The sequence below is a fragment of the Ichthyophthirius multifiliis genome (genome assembly GCF_000220395.1).
Source record: "Ichthyophthirius multifiliis unplaced genomic scaffold scaff_1120509251417, whole genome shotgun sequence".
Lineage (NCBI taxonomy): Eukaryota > Ciliophora > Oligohymenophorea > Hymenostomatida > Ichthyophthirius > Ichthyophthirius multifiliis.
The window spans coordinates 98,677-116,311 of NW_004085894.1; the positions used below are offsets into that span (position 1 = coordinate 98,677).

A 17,635-nucleotide genomic window follows, 5' to 3' on the forward strand; every position below is an offset into this window, starting at 1 on the left:
AAAAAACTTAAATACACATAATTAGAATTATAATAGTGAAGTTAGTAAAAATGTGACTTATAAAATTTAAGGATTTTCTATTATTAACATTACTTTAATAATATTTTTAACAATTTTTTAAGGATATTATCTAAAAAAATTTTTCTAATAGAAAAAAATAGTTTGAAAAAAAATTAGAAAATGGTATATAAATATATTAATAATTAATATATAATATAAAATTTTAGTCATTTATATTTTTTTATAAGTAATTTTATAATTATTTAGAAAATTAGTATTTTTTATTTTTTGAAAATATTTTTATTATTTTTTACAGACATTTTTTTTATAATACCTGTAAAAAAAAAAAAATTAATAAGTTTTTTTTAAAAGATTTAAATTTATAAAAATAAAAAAATAAATGTAAAATTAATTTTCTTATTATATTCATATATATATATATATATATATATATATTTATATATTTATAATTATTTAATATTTGTTATATCTTTAATTAATAAAAAATTAATATATATTATATATGTTTTAATTATTTATTTTTATCTAATCTTAAATTTTTAAATATTTTATATTTTTCATTTTAATTATATATAAATTAAATTGACTTTATTCATTATTTTTGATTCGAATTTTTTTTTTTGATTCGAATTTTTTTTTTTTTTTATTTTTTTATGTATAGAAATGAAAATTATATTTATTATATTATAAAATTTGTATAAATTTAATTTAAAATTTTTAATTAATTAATTACATATTCACTTTTAATTTTTCATTAATTAATTGGAAATTTTTCAAAACTAATTTTTTTAACTTATTTATTTTTATTAGATATTATTGGAAATGATTTAAAATTGTTTAATATGTATTTAGTGTTTTTTTATAGTTATATTTTATAAAATTTTAACAGGAAATTTATATATAATTTATAGTATTTGTAATATTTTAGAATAATTTTATATTGATTTATTATACATGTTTTTTTTCATAGCTTTTATATCCATAATAATTTAACTAGAAATAATATTTATTTTTAATATATTAAAATCAATAAATACTTTAAATATTAGTAAATATTTTTAAATTTAATATATTGTAAAATAATTTTTTGTTTTGTTTTTTTATAATTTATCAAATTAATTTAAATAATATTTATATTTTATATAATAAAAAAATTAAAAAAATTCGTCTTATATCTATTAATTGAATACTAACTAATTAAATATTTTTTTTATTCTATTATATAATTAAAAGTATGTATATATTTACATTCTTTTTAATAATAAAATAATAAAATAATTAATAAATTATAATAATTAATTGTTTTTAATATTAATACTAAAATAACGTAATAAAGTTTAACTTAAAAAGTAAAAAAATTAAAATTGTAAAAAATATACTGATATTATAAAAAGTAGAAATTTTTATTTATAACAAAAAATAAATTAAATATATAAATCAATGTAAATATAACTTTTAAATATATATAAGTAAAAATAAAATCATTATTATTATTATTAATAAACACCTTCTTACCAAATTCCTTCAATAATATCACCTTTATAAGTAAGTATTTTCCCTTTTCCATGCATTTTTCCTTATTACCATTATCCTTCATATTTATTTCCATTTTACCAATTAATAATTCCAAAACCGTCAAATTAATCATATAGAAAATCCCCTTTTAATCTTAGAAATAAAATATTAAATAATAAATACCAACATATTTTTTTCCATCTGGCCATATAAATTCCCCTTTTCCCATCATTTAATTGTTTTCCCAAGATCCTTTATAAACTTTATTATTTTCCCATACACAATGACCAAAACCATGTATCTATCCATCTTTAAAATTGCCAATATAAGTATATTAATTTAATATTGTATACTATCCTTCGCCATTCATTTTTCCGTTTATAAAATTTCCTTTATATTAAGTTCCTTTACTAGAAACTTCTTCTCCATATCCATTTTTTAATCCATCTTTACTTTATTTTTTAAAATAATTAATTTTAAATATAAATTATATATATGTATTTTTACAAAATTCCTTCAAATTTTCCTCCTTCTTTTTTTATTATAAGACACTTTCCTTCTGGTTTTCCTTCTTAAAAAGTTCCTTTTAAAAAATTACCTTTTAAATCAATAAAAAAGCCTTATCCTTAAAAAATATTATTATTCCAAAATCCTTAATATAGATAATTATTTGATAATAATTAACCGAAACCTTGAAGTTTATTTTCGTTTTCATTTAAATTTCCAATAAAAATATTATCATTAGATAATTTATAGTAGTTTTAATTGATTTCTAGTTTTTCTATTTATACTTCCTTGTTTATATTATTGAAAATATTTAAAATTTCTTCTTTAATGTTTTTTATTTCTGTTTCATCTATTATAATATTTATAGTTTATATGTCGAATTTTACTATTTATTATTATGTAATATATATATTAAAACTTTTATTATTAGAATTATTTGTATCAGATTCTAAGTAAGATGTTTGTAATAATTAATTATTTTATATTTTTTATGTAATGAAGCTATCTTATTTAATTTATTATATATCATTTGCATATATTTCTTCTTTTTGTATAATAAACTAACCGCTTTTGGTATTAATAATATCTTTTTAAACATTGAAATCCTTTGATGGATCAAAAGTTTATATATCAGAGGAAGTTTTTTTTTTTTAATAAAATAAATTTGTTTAAGATGATTCTTTATTAATTTCATTAATTTATTTTATTTAATTTATATTTGAACAACATTCGTTTCCCATATAAAAAAAAATTAATATATATATTAATAAATAATAATATATAAAAAAAAATATATAATAATATGAATATATATATAAATATAATTTTTTATATAAATAATTATTATTAATATAATAAATATATATATTATTTTAATTTTTCATTTTATTAATATAAAAATACTTATTTTTTTTTATTTATATATATAAATATATATATATATATATATATATATATCTATTTAATGTTTTTTTTATAATATTTGTTTACTCAACATTTTTTTTATTTAATTAATTCATTAATAATATTTTTAAGTTTTTTGTATTTTTTATTTTTATATATTTCAGAATTAAAATAATATATAATAAATAAACAAATAGAAAAATTAAAATATATACATATATATAGAAATAAATATTTTTTTTTATATATATATAAATATATATATATATATTATTATATATTTATTTATATATATATATTTTTATAAAATATATAATTTATTTATTTTCACATATATATGTATATATATTTATTTTTTTTTTCAATTTAATTTCATTAATTTTTAAGGAATTTTTCCATTTGAATTCGAATTGAAACTTTAAGGAGAATCTTTTTCAATTAAATTCTAGAATTAATTTGGAAAATTATCTATCTACAAATCAAGTTTAAATTTTTACTATTTTCTCATTGTTGGCGTATTATTTCCATTTTCTTCATTTTTTTATGTGTCTTATATGTTAAGACTCATTTGATTTTTCAAGTTATTTTATAATATTTATTTAAAAAGACTATGTTAAGGTATACTTCTTTTACTTTACACCATATTTTATTATTAATTTATTCCTTAGGAATTTTATTTATTTAAACCAATTTTTATATCTATACTACTTTCTCTAATTCTACTTTAAAATTTACTTAATTCTCCAAATTTACTCTAAACATACTACACTGTTTGCCTTTTATTATCTAAATTCTATATAGAGTTTGTACTACAAATGGAATTAACTGTATTATCTAATCCATTTATAGGCAATTTTCCAGTTGAAACTATGGCTAGTGATTCTTATAATTCTTCTTTTTATCTATTTCTAAGATTAGAGAGGAATTCCACATCATATGAACCTAAATTTTTAGTTCCTAAAATTTCCACTTACATATCTTATTTTACATTTTCGCTATATAAAAATGGATGTTCTAATGTTTCTAATGCACTTAGTCTTTTTTAAGGATTCGGTTCTAACATTTTTTTTAATAAATCTTAAGCTTCTAAAGAAACGGACTTTAATTCTGGAATTTCATAATTTATTTCGCATTATTTATTCGCTCGTAGTATTTATTTATAGTCTGAGCCTACAAAAGGCTGCTTTCCAGTTAATAAAAGATAAAAAATTACTCCTGCAGAAAATACATCACAATTCATACTATATAATGGTTCTCCATCCTTTTTTTTTTAAAAAAAAATAAAATAAAAAAAAAAGTTTTTTTAATATTTTTTTAGGATACTTTGTATAGTAAAACTTCAGGGGCTACAAAACCGGGTGTACCACATCGTTTAAAAATCACGTTTTCAATGTCTGTTTTAGTTGCGAGTCCAAAATCAGCTAATACGATATCACTTCCATCCGATTCTTTATTTTTAAGAAGTAAATTTTCAGGTTTTAGGTCTCTATGCATGATATTTCTGGAGTGTAAATAAGATATAGCCTTCATAATGTTTCGCATGAGATTAATTAATTAAAATTGGTTCATTTGGCCTTTTTCACGAACTCTATTAAGCAGTTCTCCGCCATTAACTATGTCTAAAACAAAATAAATGGAGTTGGAAGTTTCGTAAACTTCATAAAGTCTTAGAAGATGCTCGGAGTTTAATTACCTCATGATATATATTTCATTTATTAAAGATTCTTTTCCTTTATGTTATGTGGACATAAATTCCTTATTAAAAGCCTTTATGGCAAATTGAGAACCGGGAGTCGATTTTTTGGTTGCCAAATAAACTTTCGCAAACGACCCTTTTCCAATCATTTTAAAAACTTGGTATTCTTCATGAAAATTTAATTATATGCATCTATATGTTAAGGCGTTTTTCCAGTCATCATACTGTTTTTGGTCGTGGGTAAATATATCTAAGTACTTATTATTGTGATATAGACGGAAACCATTTAATATAGAAGGATTTTAAAGGAACTCTTTGTCGATTTATGAAGCTTAGGAAGGCTATAAATTGGAAAGGAGCTCCATTTTTACACAGGTTAGGTCTAAAAAGCTTTATAAGATTAATTAATTAGGCTTTATTTGGTAAAGACCTTCGTCATTTAAGATATATATTATGGATTTGGAACGACTGTATATTTTTGAACGTTTGTAAAACTAACTGAATAAATATATGTTGGTTATGTCCTTTAATTCTTTATTTTTGTATGAGATGTTTTGCCATATTTTTTTATGTTAGACTAATTCGTTGCTATCGAAAAAAGATATTGGTTTCATTTTTAATTTTATTTTTATTTTCTATATTTTATTTTTTTTATATATATATATATATATATTTGTTTTTGGAAAAAAGTAATCTATATTTTTTGTTTTGATTTAATTTTATGCATTTATAATATATTTTTAAGGTAATAATTAATTTTTTTATATTTTTGATATTTAATATTAATATATATAATTAAATTATTTTTTTAATTATGATATAATTTTATTTTATAATAAATATATATGTATTTATATATATATATATATATAAATATATATATTTATAAGATTTTCATATTTATAATAAATTTATATTATTATAAATAATATACTTATATATATAATAAATTTAAGATTCTATTATTCTTCTTTAGTAAAAATTAATTAAAGATATACTTTTTTTATAAGTATCTATATTTTAAAAACTTTAAACTTACTAATGATAATAACTTAAATTTTTTTCTTTTAAAAAACTTTCTAATATTTTCAAGTATTCTTAAAAAAATTAAATTAAATTAAATATTATTTAATATTTGTATAATTACCAATATTAGAATCATTATAATATCTTTAATCTTTTTGTAAATTTTCATTTATATATAATATTGAATTATTTGTATTTGTTTTAAAATAACTATAAATAGCTAATATTTTCAAAAGATTATTATTTAATTTTTTATTATCAAAATAAAACATATCATTTAATAAATTTAAATTTTATAAAACTTCTAATTATTTTTCATTTTGATTAAACATTTTTTTTAAATCAATAAAAATATTTAACTTATCATTATCTAAATTTTCATTAATTATACTTTATATATTTAAGGTAAATATTATATATATATAAAAAAAATACCCTAAATTCATAAAACTATCAAAAGAAGAAATTTGTCTGAAATGAATAAAAAAATCTTCTTAGTCATAAAATTAACAATCTGAAAATAATTATATTTTTTAATCAAAAAATTAAATAAAATTATTAAATTATAAATCATCTTCTTAATTACATTAATTATTTCTAGATATTTTATTATATTTTCCTTAATCTAAAAAAATAAAAATTAATATATATTTATAAATATATAAATATAATAGATATTAATATATATATATAATATATATATATATATATATATATATATATATATAAATATTTTTTTTTACTTATATGTTCGTAAAATGGTACAATTATTGGAATTGTTTTATTATTTAAATTAGCAAAAATTGTGTTCTATTTAATAAATATAATTATTTAATTTAATTTTGTTATTTTAAATTTAAATTCATTTTTATTTAATTGTGTTTCTTTTTCAAGAAATCTTTAAATATCAAATACCTAATTTTATATTTATATTAAGAAATTTTAATTATCTAAAAAGTATTTTTTATTAAAATAAAATAAATTATTTTCTAAAAACTAAACTTCTTTTTCATCCATTTACCAATAAAATTATTTATTTTATCGTAAATTTAAATATTTATTTAAAAATTCATTTTCATTTATATTTTATTTTAAATAAAAAACTTAAAATATCATATGAATATATTATTAATGTAAATTTTCATCTATTTTAAGCTCGTAAGTCATTAAACTTTATATTTTATCCCTTTAAGGATATTATCTAATTCCATATATGCAGTTTTATAAATCAGATGTAAAAAAAGGCTATTTTTTAAAAATATATTATCCATTAATTTTAATTGAAAATGAAGATTTTTATTAATCATAGGTAATTTTTAATTAATCAGAAAAAAAATGATGAAAATGATTTTCAACAAATTAAATATATTCTTAACTATATTTTTAACAAAATTAATTATTAATAAATAAAAAAAATATTATAAAAATCATTTTTTATTTAATTTAACAAAAATAAAAATATAATATATATATATAAATATATATATATATATATATATATATATATATAATATTAAATTATTTTTTTTATTTTTCAAAATTTTTTAACAGGTGTATTTTATTATTTATTTTTACATCCCATAACTTTTTTTGCTATTCTTAATGATGTAAGTGTTTGCTAAAAATATTTCTCATAAGGATTTACATTTATAATCATTAATGTTTTGGAATTACCTCCTAAATAATCCTATAATAAATGTGTTAGTTTTGAATTTCTATAAGGAATATGTTAATCTTTATTCATAAGTGACTAAATAACATCACTTAATGCCGTTAAACTCTTATTGATATGTATAGTTTCAGTTTTTCTATCTCCCTCTACTTGACTTAATTCCAGTCTTTCTGATCCTGCCAAATCTACTAGATTTAGAGTGCCAAAAAGCTTATTTTGGACTAAAATTTTCATTTAAAATATAGTATGACTTCTGGAAGATTATTAATTGCAAATTGTTTCGCTTACTTTTCTATTTTGTAATGCTATTTTAATGATTTGTAGTATTTTTTGTGCACTATTTTCTTTAATTTTAATAGGCAAAAATTAAATTTCTTCTTTTTTTTAGCATTTTTTTTCTTCTATTAAATCTTTATATTCTTCGTTATAAATTTCTATTAAACTAATTTCAATATCTATATTGTTATCTTTTTTCTAAATTTCTAAAATTTAATTAATTGTTTATATTATAGATCTAGGAATTATGCCCTATTATTCAATATTTTCCTCCCTACCGTACATTGTATAAGTTTTACCAGATCCAGTGGGACCATAAGAGAATATACAAACATTATATCCATGTATAGCTGTCGAAATAAAGAAATTTAATTAATCAAAAACATCTTTTTAAGATGAGTTTTAGTCAAATATGTGCATAAAATTAAATTAGTAATCTTTGAGGTTGTTTGAAGACTTCATTTAACTTTATGGTACTTAGAGTTTAAGCGTATTTTAGTTTTATACATTTATCATTTCAAGAGTTTTATCTAAAATTTCATCGTCTAATAAAGGTCTGATTCTACAAAATACACGAATATTTCCTTAGACCTAACATAATAAAAAAATATAATAATATAAAATTAAAAATATTTATAAGATAATATATATAAATTATAAAAAAATAAAATCAAAAAAAAAGAGAAAAAATAAAAAGTTTAAATATAAAAATATAATAAAAAAATTTAAATAAATTGTATAATTAAAAATTATTTCTTGTTCAGGTCTAATAACAGATTATAAAAGAAAAAAAATTAAATTTTTATTTTATAACATTAAATAAAGAAAAAGAAGATATAATTATTAAAAATACAATATATATATATATATATATATATATATTTATATATATATATTATTTTTATTTTTTACACTTAATAATTTTTCGTTATTTAATATTATTTAATTTTTTTAGTTTTCAATAAGTTAATCAAATATGTTTTGTTTTTAATTTTTTTCTTAAATTTAATCATAAATCTATTCTTTTTTTAATAAAAAATTAGCTTTTTTTTTTCAAAATCTTATTCTTATTCTATTAGTTCTTTTTCTTTTATTTTTAATTTATTTAAATTATCTTATATTTTCTTCAGTTTTTTTAAGTTTCTTTAATATTACTTTTTTATTAAACGTTAATTTTATTGTTTTTGTATATTTTAATCTAATATCTGTTAATATTATTTACTATTTTATTATTATTATTCTAGATATTAGTTGAGTATTTAATTTTAGTTTTCATATTAAATAGAAATTTTATTTTGATTTATTTAAAGAGAATCATTTTGATATTTTAACAATTTAATATCTTTATCTAATATTGTCTAGAAAATAGAATACTATTTTATTAATTTTTATATGGTAATATTCTGGTTTTTAAATATTTATTTTTGATTTTACATTTTTTTTTTTTATTATTATTATTTTTTAAATTAGCATAGTATACGCTAAATATTAAAGAATTATATTATATAAATATATTGAATTAAATCACATATATTCTTATTTTTAGACTATATTTTAAAATGTGTTTTTTTAGCGTATTAATAAATATTTTATTAAAATATATATGTATAAAATATATATGTATATATATATATATATTATTTATTTAATATATATATATATATATATATATATATATATATATATTATTTATTTTTAAATAAAATTATATATGCTTTGTTTTATTTAAACTTTCAATTTATTTTAGATTGTAATTTTTGTTTGAATTCTCTGATTAATTTATAGTTTTAATATATAATAAATCAAATATTATTAATCAAAATTGATATCGTTTTCATAAAATTAAATAATTAAAATACACTATTTTTTTATTTTTTTTTTAAAATAAAAATAAAAAACTATTATAACAATAAAATAAAAAACTTTAAAAATTTAAATGGATTAAAAATTAATAAAAAATTAAATAGAAAATATAAAAAAGGGTAAATTATAAATATAAACAAGTTTTATTCTTATTTAAAAATAAAAATAATATTATTATATTTATAAATAAAGGTTCTTGGGATTACTAAGAAGATGAAAAATTAATATTATGGGTTAAAAAAAACGGGCCATCAAATTGGTCTTTATGTGCTGAAACAATAAAATGTCGAACAGGGAAACAATGTAGAGAAAGATGGCATAATAATTTAAATCCAAATGTAAAAAAAGGCAATTGGACTAAAGAAGAGGATGATAATATATTTTAATAATATTTACAATTAGGTTCTTCATGGAGTTATATAGCTAAAAGTTTAAAAGGTTATTTCGAATATATATATATATATATGTATATATATTTATATATATATAGGAAGAACTGAAAATTCAGTAAAAAATAGATTTTATAGCACAGTAAGAAAAATGTTAAGTGATAATGGAAAATAAACTTTTATTACAGATTCTAATTGTTAATAAGTAATAAATATATATTTATGTACCATATTTAGTATTTTATTTATTTAAATTTAAGATTATAGTTTTAAATAATAGTAATTAAGAATTAAATTTAGATAATAATAATAATAAAATGGATAAATATAATAATATTTTAAGTTAAAATGATGGTAATATTAATATATTGATTGAAAAATAATAAAATAGTGAAAAATAAAACGATTTTAAAGAATAATAATATTCTTTAAATGTAAATTAATAAGAATTATTTAAGAACGAGAATTAAAAAATTGAAAAATTTTAAACAAATAACATAATTGAAGAAAAGGAAAATACATAAGAAATAAAAATAACTTAAAATAATATTAATACATATTAAAAAAATTAAGAAAATAGTCCTAAATAGCCCATTTTTAGTAGAAAAGAATAAAATTAAATATAATAACAATAACATATGGATTAATATGTATTATAAGAATAATATAAATAAATAAATTATTCAGATTAAATAATTCTAAATAATTAAAAGCATGATATTAATAGTTTTTAAAATCAAATATAATAAAATAATTAATAATAAACATTAATTAATAATAATATAATATAAAAAAGGAAATATATTAGAAAAAAATAACCCTAAAATCTTAATTTAACACAAAATTAACTTTATTAATTACTATAAAAAAATAATGTATAAATAAAAAATTCAAAATGTCTATAAGATTACTCTATATTTTATTCTAAATATAAATAAAATAAAAAATAATAAAATTAAAAGTAATAATAAGTTATATAAAAAGATAATAAAATAAATAATAATGATAGTATTATTATAAATAAAAATGATATTTAGTTTTAATAATAAAAAAGTTAATAATATTAACATGATAAGGATTCTAATATAAGTGATATTGATTCGAATGATTTTTAAGAAATATAATCTTAATTTATTTAATATTTTTCATAATAAATGAATAAGTTTTTTACTAAAATGATTGATTAAACATAGTTAGTAATAAAAATATTTATAATATGAATTTTTTTATTTTGGTTATTTTATTTTATTTTTAAATAAAAAAAAAGAATTTTTAAATATAGACTAAAAATAAAAATACTAGAAATGATTATTAAAGATAATAATATATACCAAATACAAATTAATAATATATTAAATAAAAAATAAATTCTTAAAATTATTATGATATAAATTAAATAGATATCTAAATAAGCAATTTTTAAAAGTAATATAAATTAAAATTTAATTAAAGAATAATAATTTTATTTATAGTATTAATAATCTTTAAAAAAATGAAATATTTTTTAGCCCACGATAATAATTTTAGGTATAAAATATGATGCATAGCGAATTCTAACAAGAAGGTGATAATCATTTATTAGATAAAAGATTAAATTTTTTAATAAATTAACTTAGTACTTTAGAAAATATGCTATATTCAACAAAATAAGAACTAAGTAAATTAGAAATTTCTATTTAATAATAAATAAAATGAAAATTTTATATATTATTATAAAAAGATAAATTAAGATATAAAATAAAAATAAAAAACAATATTATAATTGTTTTATTTTGTATAAGATTAATAAAAAAATAAATTAAATATTACTAATAAATATATACTTTTTATATATATAATTTTTTATTTTAATATTTACTTTAAATATTTTTTTTTTATATTAATGTAAGAATTTTAGATATATATTCAAATTTTACAATTAATATGATTTTTTTGTTTATAATCTTTATTTTTTATTCCTTTGTTTATATAATTTAATTTATGAATTATATAAGATACATATATCTATATTTTATATTAAAAATATCTGTATTAATTTTATTTTAATATCTTATTTTTATTTAATTATATTTATTTGCATTAATTAAATATATATTATTATTATTTATATTTTTTATTAATATATCTATATATGCATTATTATATTAAATGTATATACGTTTTATATATTTAAATAAACAAACAAAGCTACTTTTATATAAACTTTAAAAAACTTATTTTTATCATTTTTACTATTTTTAACAAGGTAATAAAACTTTTAGTAATTTTTAGAAAGTTTTTTAAGACTATTTTCTTTTGTTTTAAATGTATTTATTTAGGTTGTTTTCTCTTTGTTACAATTTTATATGTAATTTTCAATAAATAATTTTTTAATACTCATATGTTTTTAATTTGTATAAATGTAAATCATCTAAAAGTTAATCTTTTATTTAATTAATAAAAATATTTTTTTTTTTTTTTTTTTTTTTTTTAGAGTTATCCAAATTTTTTTTAAAAATATGTTTTAAATTAAATTTAATTTTTTATAGACTTTTTGAAATAATTAAACTTATTTTTATATATTTTAATCTAAATGCTTTCTTTATTTAATTTTTATTAATTTAAGAACAATATTTAATTCCGATATCTCATTTATTTGATATTTTAATTTTTTTAATATTTATGGAAGATTCTTTATACACTATCTGCAATTTTATTAACTATTAAATATTTTTTGATATAATTTATTAAATATAATCTATCTCTTAATAAATATCTAAAATAACTTTTTTATTAATAATTGATATCTTAATATTTATCAAATAAAAGCTGTAGAGATTATTTTAAAATTATAGACTTAATATTTTTTTTGAGAGTTAATTTTTTATAATTATATTAATTTTTAAGGAATAATTATTAAAATAAATTCTTTTTTTCACCCATATGTGTTATCTTTTATAAGATAATTATACCAAAATTAGTTTTTTATTTATATATATATATATATATATATATTCTTATTTATTATTTGATTATTAGTAAATTTTAATTTATGTAGAAAATATAGAAACTTCAGCAAAAAATAATTTGAATTTTTGTTTATTTATAAAAAATATATTCATAGAAAACTTGTATTATCTATTGTATAATATGCAAAATATCATTATTATAAAAAAAATATATTTAAATTTTGAAAAGTTTTAAAAGGATCCAATTAAAAAATAAAAATACTAATTTTTTAATTTAATTGTAAAATAAATAGTTAGTAATAATAACAAAAACTTATAATGAAATCTGAAAAAAATATACTTTAAGCCTTTTTTTTATGTAAAGACTATAAATTGGAATTATTTAAAATAAAACATTATTGATAATTATTTATTTATATGTCAAATTTAAAAATAATAATATAAAAATAAAAATACTTTTCATATTCGTTTTATACTGCTGAAGAATTACTAGATACACTAAAAGTCATATTAAAATTGAAAAAAAAGATAAACTAAAGATTAATTCCTTAAGTATAATTTGAACAATCAAAAATGTGGTTATTATAATATATTATTATTTACCAAAAATAAAAATAAAAAATTAATATGTTATTTAGATAAATAAAAAAAATTCAAAGTATAATATTTTATTTTATTTAGAAAAGAAAATTTAAAAATTAATTTAAATAAATAAAGATATATTTGGAAGAAGAACAAATAAAATATTAATATTACATAAATAAAACTTAATTAAAAAATTTTAAAAAATACAGAAGAAAAAAAATATATATTAAAATATAATTAACGATTCTATAAATAAATAATTATTTTATTTTTCTAATTTATTTATAATAATATAATAATTATTATTTATATATAAACTTTGTTTTTTAATTGAGTTTTTATAAAAAAATAAAAAAAATATATAAATAAAAAATAATAAAATAAAATTCAATTATATTATATATTTAATTATAACTAAAATAAAAAGATTTTATTATTAATTTATTTAAATATAATATTAATTCATATATTTATAATTATTAATGATAATTATATTATTTTATAAAACAACATATATAAGCATAGAAAATTTTTTTTATATTATTTATTTATTTATTAAAAATTATATATATAAAGTTTAATTAAAATGTTTATAAAAAAAATAAATCTTATTTTGTATTTTTTAAGGAAACATATTATATATATAATATTAAATTATATATAAATATATGTATAAATATATATATATATATATATATACATATATATATTATTTCTTATAAAAATTTAATATATATTATGTAAAATGTTTCATGTATAAAGTAAAAATTATATTTAAAAATAATAGAAGAAAAAAATATATAAATTTATTTATTTTCAAAAATAAAAAATAACTTAAAAATATTAATAAATAAAAATATATAAAAAAAAAATATATGCAAAGTAGTACATATTAACAAAAACATAATAATTTTAGTAGACATGAAGTAGAAGATGCATTAGCAAGAGAATTATAGAGAAGAAAACTATAAAATGAAGCTAAAGAACGAGAAATTTAAAAAATATATGCAGAAAGTGAAGAATTAAAACTTTTAAAAGAAAGAATTAAAACTGCTTAAGTAAATAAAGAAAGAAACAGATAAATAGCTGAGAATTAACTAAGAACATTATAATAATTAGTATATAAAAAAAAAATTAATATAAATAAAAGAGTAACTTTTTTTTTAAAGAAATTAGAAGCGGAGTTAGAAGAAAATATACTAAGAAAATGTGAAGATGAAAAAAGATATGAAGCTGAAAAAGAAAAAATTTTAGCAGAATAAAGACTTTAAGGAAAATATGTAATTTATATATATATATATATTTTATAATATAAATTATTAATAAAAGGTGTTATAATAATAAATGATGGAAAAAAAACTATAAGCAGATGAAGCTTATTAATAATATTTAATTGAAAAAGAATAAGTAAATTAAATAGTTAGAAGTATAATAAATGAGGATAAATAGTATAAATTTTAATATATATAAATATATATTTACATAAATATATTTATTTAGAGCTTTTTTGAATGATAAAGCTAAGAAAAAAGATCTTATTAAGATATGATTGAGGCATTAACTGAAAAAGCCGAAAGAAAAGCTTAAGAAAAGATAAATGAATAAATTGAAAACTAGAAATATAAGAAATTTTATTAATAAAAAGAATAAATGTAATAGGAAATAAAATAAAGAAAACAAGAATTAGAAGCCTAAAAAGAAATTATTTTTCAAAAATTAAAAGCAGAAGAAGAAAGAAGAAGAAGAGAAAAAGAATAAATAGAAGATTTAAGAATGGAATTATATAAAGAAGAATTTGAAGCTTAAGAAAGAAGAAAGTAAAGGGAAGAATATGAAAAAAAAGAAAATACTAAAATGGAATTATAATAAGCCGAAAGAGACCATAAATTAGATAAGGAAAGATAAATTTAAGAAGAAAAAAGAATGGAATAAGAGCTTAGAAAAAAATGATGGAGAAATTTGCTTTAGATGAAAAGTTAGAACAAATTTCAGCTCAAAGAAGAAAAATGAAAGAAATGGAACATAAATAAGAAGTGTTTATTATTTAATTAATTATATTATTTAATTTATTAATAAAAAAAATAATAAAAAAAAAAGGTGGAAAGAATGTGGTAAGAAAAATTATAAATGTATAGATAAGCTAGAGAAAATGAAATTTAAGAATAATAGAAAGCTATAGAAATGAATAGTTATAAAGATGAATTAATAAGGTTGGAAAAAGAAAGATTATTAAGATTATATATGGATGAACTAGCTGGATTTTTACCAAAAGGGTTTCTTTAAACAGAAAACGATGCAAAATTTTTAAAAGATGGAAAAAATACAAAATTTTCATCGAATTTTAAAATTATGTGAAGTTATAGAAAAAAATAATTCTTAAATTTATATAAAAAAAAATTGTTGTTAATCAATATTTTATAAAAATATTAAAAATTTAATGTAAATTTTTTACTAAATAAAAAAAAGAAAAAATTAAAATATAAAATATATAAAAATATATATATATATATATATATATATATTTAATATATATTTTTATTTATATTATTTTATAAAATAATAAATATTAATTTGCATTATTTATTTTATTATTATTTTTTAAACAAATTTAATTTTAATTTATTTTAGTTAACTAAATGCTTTTAATTATATTTAAACATATAAATAATTTAAATAATATTACTTTTATATCTGTTCTTTTATTTATAATATTATTAAATAATTTGCTTTAATTTTTTTTATAAATTGTTCTATTGTTATATATAATTTTTTTTTATTTTAAATATATTAATATTTATTTTTTTTTAGACACAAAATATTAGAAAATTATTATTATTTTTTTTTTAAATATATATAATATTAAATAAAAAAATAAATATTTTTCTTATTTTTTCAGAAAAAAAAAATAATAAAAGTACTAAAAATTTCATTTTTCGTATAAATCAAACATTTATTATATTTTATAAATAAAAAAAAGGATTTTAGAAGGAAACACAATAAGTATAGAAAAGAAATAAGAAGCCAAAATATAAAATAAATAATATAATTTAAATAATAAATTCAATAAAATAAATTAAAAAAATAAAAATAAAATAAAAAATTTATATTCATTCAAGATTATGTAAAAAAAAATATATTCATATTATGTCAGATATTTATCGAATAATAACTTAAAATAAAATAATAATTATAAAAAAAATAATATATTTTTATTATATTATATATATATATATATATATATAAAATAAATGTTTATTTCATATCTAATATTTATTTATAATAAATTCAAGATTCATATAAAACAAAAATGGCAGGAGACATTTATTTTAAATTAATATCAGAAATAGAGAATATATAATATCTATAGAAGCTAATAAATTATAGTTAGTGAATTAAAAAAATTAATAGGATTATAATTGGGTAAAAAAATAGATTTAAAATAAAAAATATAAAAATATTAGGACATAAAGAAGAAATAGGAATATATTATGATTAAAATTAATAATAAGAATATTAAGATGATTAAAAAATAGTTGTAAATAAAAAAGTATACGTTGAGAGAAAATAAAATGATCCTTTAGGCTTAACTGGAAAATATTTATAATGTCAAAAATGTAAAGGACCAAATCCTTAAAAGACAGCTTGTTGCAAAAGATATATATGTAAATAATGTAAAGAAAAGAGTAAAAAGACAGGAAAATGTATTTTTTGTGAGAATAATATTTAATAAATAGAAAGAAATCTTTAATTAAAATACGAAAACTTGAAAAAAATAAAAGAAAATCATAGTTTTCCAAGTAAATAAGAATTCGAATAAATGCTAGATAATGCAAAATTTTATATGATTAAAAGTTGTAATTAAGAAAATATTAATGTCGCTCTATAACATTCTGTTTGGGCTACGACATTTAAAAATTAAGTACCTTTATTTATTTTTTTAATATAATTTATTATATTATATAAATTATATATATATTAATGTATTATATATATCAATATTATTATTATTATTTATATATATATTATTAATTTCTTTTATTTGCTTTTTATTAGAAAATTTTAAATGATGCTTTTCTTAAATTTTAAAATGTTATTTTGATTTTCGGAGTTAGTAAATAAACTCATTTTTAAGGTGTTGCTAGAATGTAGACTATATCAGGTGCTATGAATAATAATAATACAAATAATAATAAATCTTATTGGAAAAATTTAGGTATTATATATAATAAATTTA

At 14.6% G+C, this 17,635-nt stretch overlaps 7 protein-coding genes across 7 annotated transcripts, besides 38 other annotated features; 3 read left to right on the forward strand and 4 right to left on the reverse strand. All coding sequences in view use genetic code 6, as the record gives it.

Annotated features, from left to right (window-relative positions):
* The first annotated feature begins 428 nt into the window (after positions 1 to 428).
* Positions 429 to 469: a microsatellite.
* A 150-nt stretch (positions 470 to 619) lies between these two features.
* Positions 620 to 662: a microsatellite.
* Positions 663 to 1,502: 840 nt separating this feature from the next.
* Positions 1,503 to 2,251, reverse strand: IMG5_199390 (phosphatidylinositol-4-phosphate 5-kinase, putative; the record flags this gene model as incomplete). Its single annotated transcript, XM_004024094.1, has 2 exons — positions 1,503 to 1,681; positions 1,720 to 2,251. The coding sequence occupies 2 exons, from the start codon at positions 2,249 to 2,251 to the stop codon at positions 1,503 to 1,505; spliced, it is 711 nt and encodes a 236-aa protein (XP_004024143.1).
* Positions 2,102 to 2,142: a microsatellite.
* Positions 2,252 to 2,781: 530 nt separating the features above from the next.
* Positions 2,782 to 2,867: a microsatellite.
* Positions 2,792 to 2,861: a microsatellite.
* Positions 2,796 to 2,913: a microsatellite.
* Positions 2,862 to 2,920: a microsatellite.
* A 41-nt stretch (positions 2,921 to 2,961) lies between these two features.
* Positions 2,962 to 3,000: a microsatellite.
* A 188-nt stretch (positions 3,001 to 3,188) lies between these two features.
* Positions 3,189 to 3,245: a microsatellite.
* Positions 3,193 to 3,302: a microsatellite.
* Positions 3,303 to 3,522: 220 nt separating this feature from the next.
* Positions 3,523 to 4,176, reverse strand: IMG5_199400 (hypothetical protein; the record flags this gene model as incomplete). The annotated part of the gene is made up of 1 exon (XM_004024095.1): positions 3,523 to 4,176. The coding sequence occupies one exon, from the start codon at positions 4,174 to 4,176 to the stop codon at positions 3,523 to 3,525; it is 654 nt and encodes a 217-aa protein (XP_004024144.1).
* A 6-nt stretch (positions 4,177 to 4,182) lies between these two features.
* On the reverse strand, positions 4,183 to 5,254 carry IMG5_199410 (protein kinase domain protein; the record flags this gene model as incomplete). Its single annotated transcript, XM_004024096.1, has 1 exon — positions 4,183 to 5,254. The coding sequence occupies exon 1, from the start codon at positions 5,005 to 5,007 to the stop codon at positions 4,183 to 4,185; it is 825 nt and encodes a 274-aa protein (XP_004024145.1). The 5' UTR covers positions 5,008 to 5,254.
* A 7-nt stretch (positions 5,255 to 5,261) lies between these two features.
* Positions 5,262 to 5,303: a microsatellite.
* A 178-nt stretch (positions 5,304 to 5,481) lies between these two features.
* Positions 5,482 to 5,530: a microsatellite.
* A 781-nt stretch (positions 5,531 to 6,311) lies between these two features.
* Positions 6,312 to 6,401: a microsatellite.
* Positions 6,402 to 7,019: 618 nt separating this feature from the next.
* Positions 7,020 to 8,892, reverse strand: IMG5_199420 (hypothetical protein; the record flags this gene model as incomplete). The annotated part of the gene is made up of 3 exons (XM_004024097.1): positions 7,020 to 7,043; positions 7,629 to 8,207; positions 8,839 to 8,892. The coding sequence occupies 3 exons, from the start codon at positions 8,890 to 8,892 to the stop codon at positions 7,020 to 7,022; spliced, it is 657 nt and encodes a 218-aa protein (XP_004024146.1).
* Positions 7,127 to 7,182: a microsatellite.
* Positions 8,304 to 8,350: a microsatellite.
* Positions 8,471 to 8,512: a microsatellite.
* Positions 8,893 to 9,195: 303 nt separating the features above from the next.
* Positions 9,196 to 9,252: a microsatellite.
* Positions 9,207 to 9,258: a microsatellite.
* Positions 9,214 to 9,302: a microsatellite.
* Positions 9,303 to 9,552: 250 nt separating this feature from the next.
* On the forward strand, positions 9,553 to 10,262 carry IMG5_199430 (myb-like DNA-binding domain protein; the record flags this gene model as incomplete). The annotated part of the gene is made up of 4 exons (XM_004024098.1): positions 9,553 to 9,598; positions 9,672 to 9,917; positions 9,970 to 10,073; positions 10,260 to 10,262. The coding sequence occupies 4 exons, from the start codon at positions 9,553 to 9,555 to the stop codon at positions 10,260 to 10,262; spliced, it is 399 nt and encodes a 132-aa protein (XP_004024147.1).
* Positions 9,928 to 9,968: a microsatellite.
* A 337-nt stretch (positions 10,263 to 10,599) lies between the features above and the next one.
* Positions 10,600 to 10,659: a microsatellite.
* Positions 10,660 to 10,801: 142 nt separating this feature from the next.
* Positions 10,802 to 10,872: a microsatellite.
* A 1,441-nt stretch (positions 10,873 to 12,313) lies between these two features.
* Positions 12,314 to 12,339: a microsatellite.
* A 498-nt stretch (positions 12,340 to 12,837) lies between these two features.
* Positions 12,838 to 12,862: a microsatellite.
* Positions 12,863 to 13,741: 879 nt separating this feature from the next.
* Positions 13,742 to 13,787: a microsatellite.
* Positions 13,747 to 13,787: a microsatellite.
* Positions 13,788 to 14,033: 246 nt separating this feature from the next.
* Positions 14,034 to 14,111: a microsatellite.
* A 125-nt stretch (positions 14,112 to 14,236) lies between these two features.
* Positions 14,237 to 14,278: a microsatellite.
* Positions 14,279 to 14,322: 44 nt separating this feature from the next.
* Positions 14,323 to 14,950, forward strand: IMG5_199440 (trichohyalin, putative; the record flags this gene model as incomplete). Its single annotated transcript, XM_004024099.1, has 2 exons — positions 14,323 to 14,849; positions 14,902 to 14,950. 2 exons carry the CDS (start codon positions 14,323 to 14,325, stop codon positions 14,948 to 14,950), a joined length of 576 nt encoding a protein of 191 aa, XP_004024148.1.
* Positions 14,951 to 15,174: 224 nt separating this feature from the next.
* IMG5_199450 (hypothetical protein) lies at positions 15,175 to 15,351 on the forward strand (the record flags this gene model as incomplete). Its single annotated transcript, XM_004024100.1, has 1 exon — positions 15,175 to 15,351. The coding sequence occupies one exon, from the start codon at positions 15,175 to 15,177 to the stop codon at positions 15,349 to 15,351; it is 177 nt and encodes a 58-aa protein (XP_004024149.1).
* Positions 15,352 to 15,439: 88 nt separating this feature from the next.
* Positions 15,440 to 15,473: a microsatellite.
* Positions 15,474 to 15,885: 412 nt separating this feature from the next.
* Positions 15,886 to 15,934: a microsatellite.
* Positions 15,910 to 15,952: a microsatellite.
* A 206-nt stretch (positions 15,953 to 16,158) lies between these two features.
* Positions 16,159 to 16,208: a microsatellite.
* Positions 16,209 to 16,432: 224 nt separating this feature from the next.
* Positions 16,433 to 16,498: a microsatellite.
* A 64-nt stretch (positions 16,499 to 16,562) lies between these two features.
* Positions 16,563 to 16,605: a microsatellite.
* Positions 16,606 to 16,614: 9 nt separating this feature from the next.
* Positions 16,615 to 16,643: a microsatellite.
* Positions 16,644 to 17,341: 698 nt separating this feature from the next.
* Positions 17,342 to 17,424: a microsatellite.
* Positions 17,355 to 17,432: a microsatellite.
* Positions 17,367 to 17,440: a microsatellite.
* Positions 17,441 to 17,635: the final 195 nt, after the last annotated feature.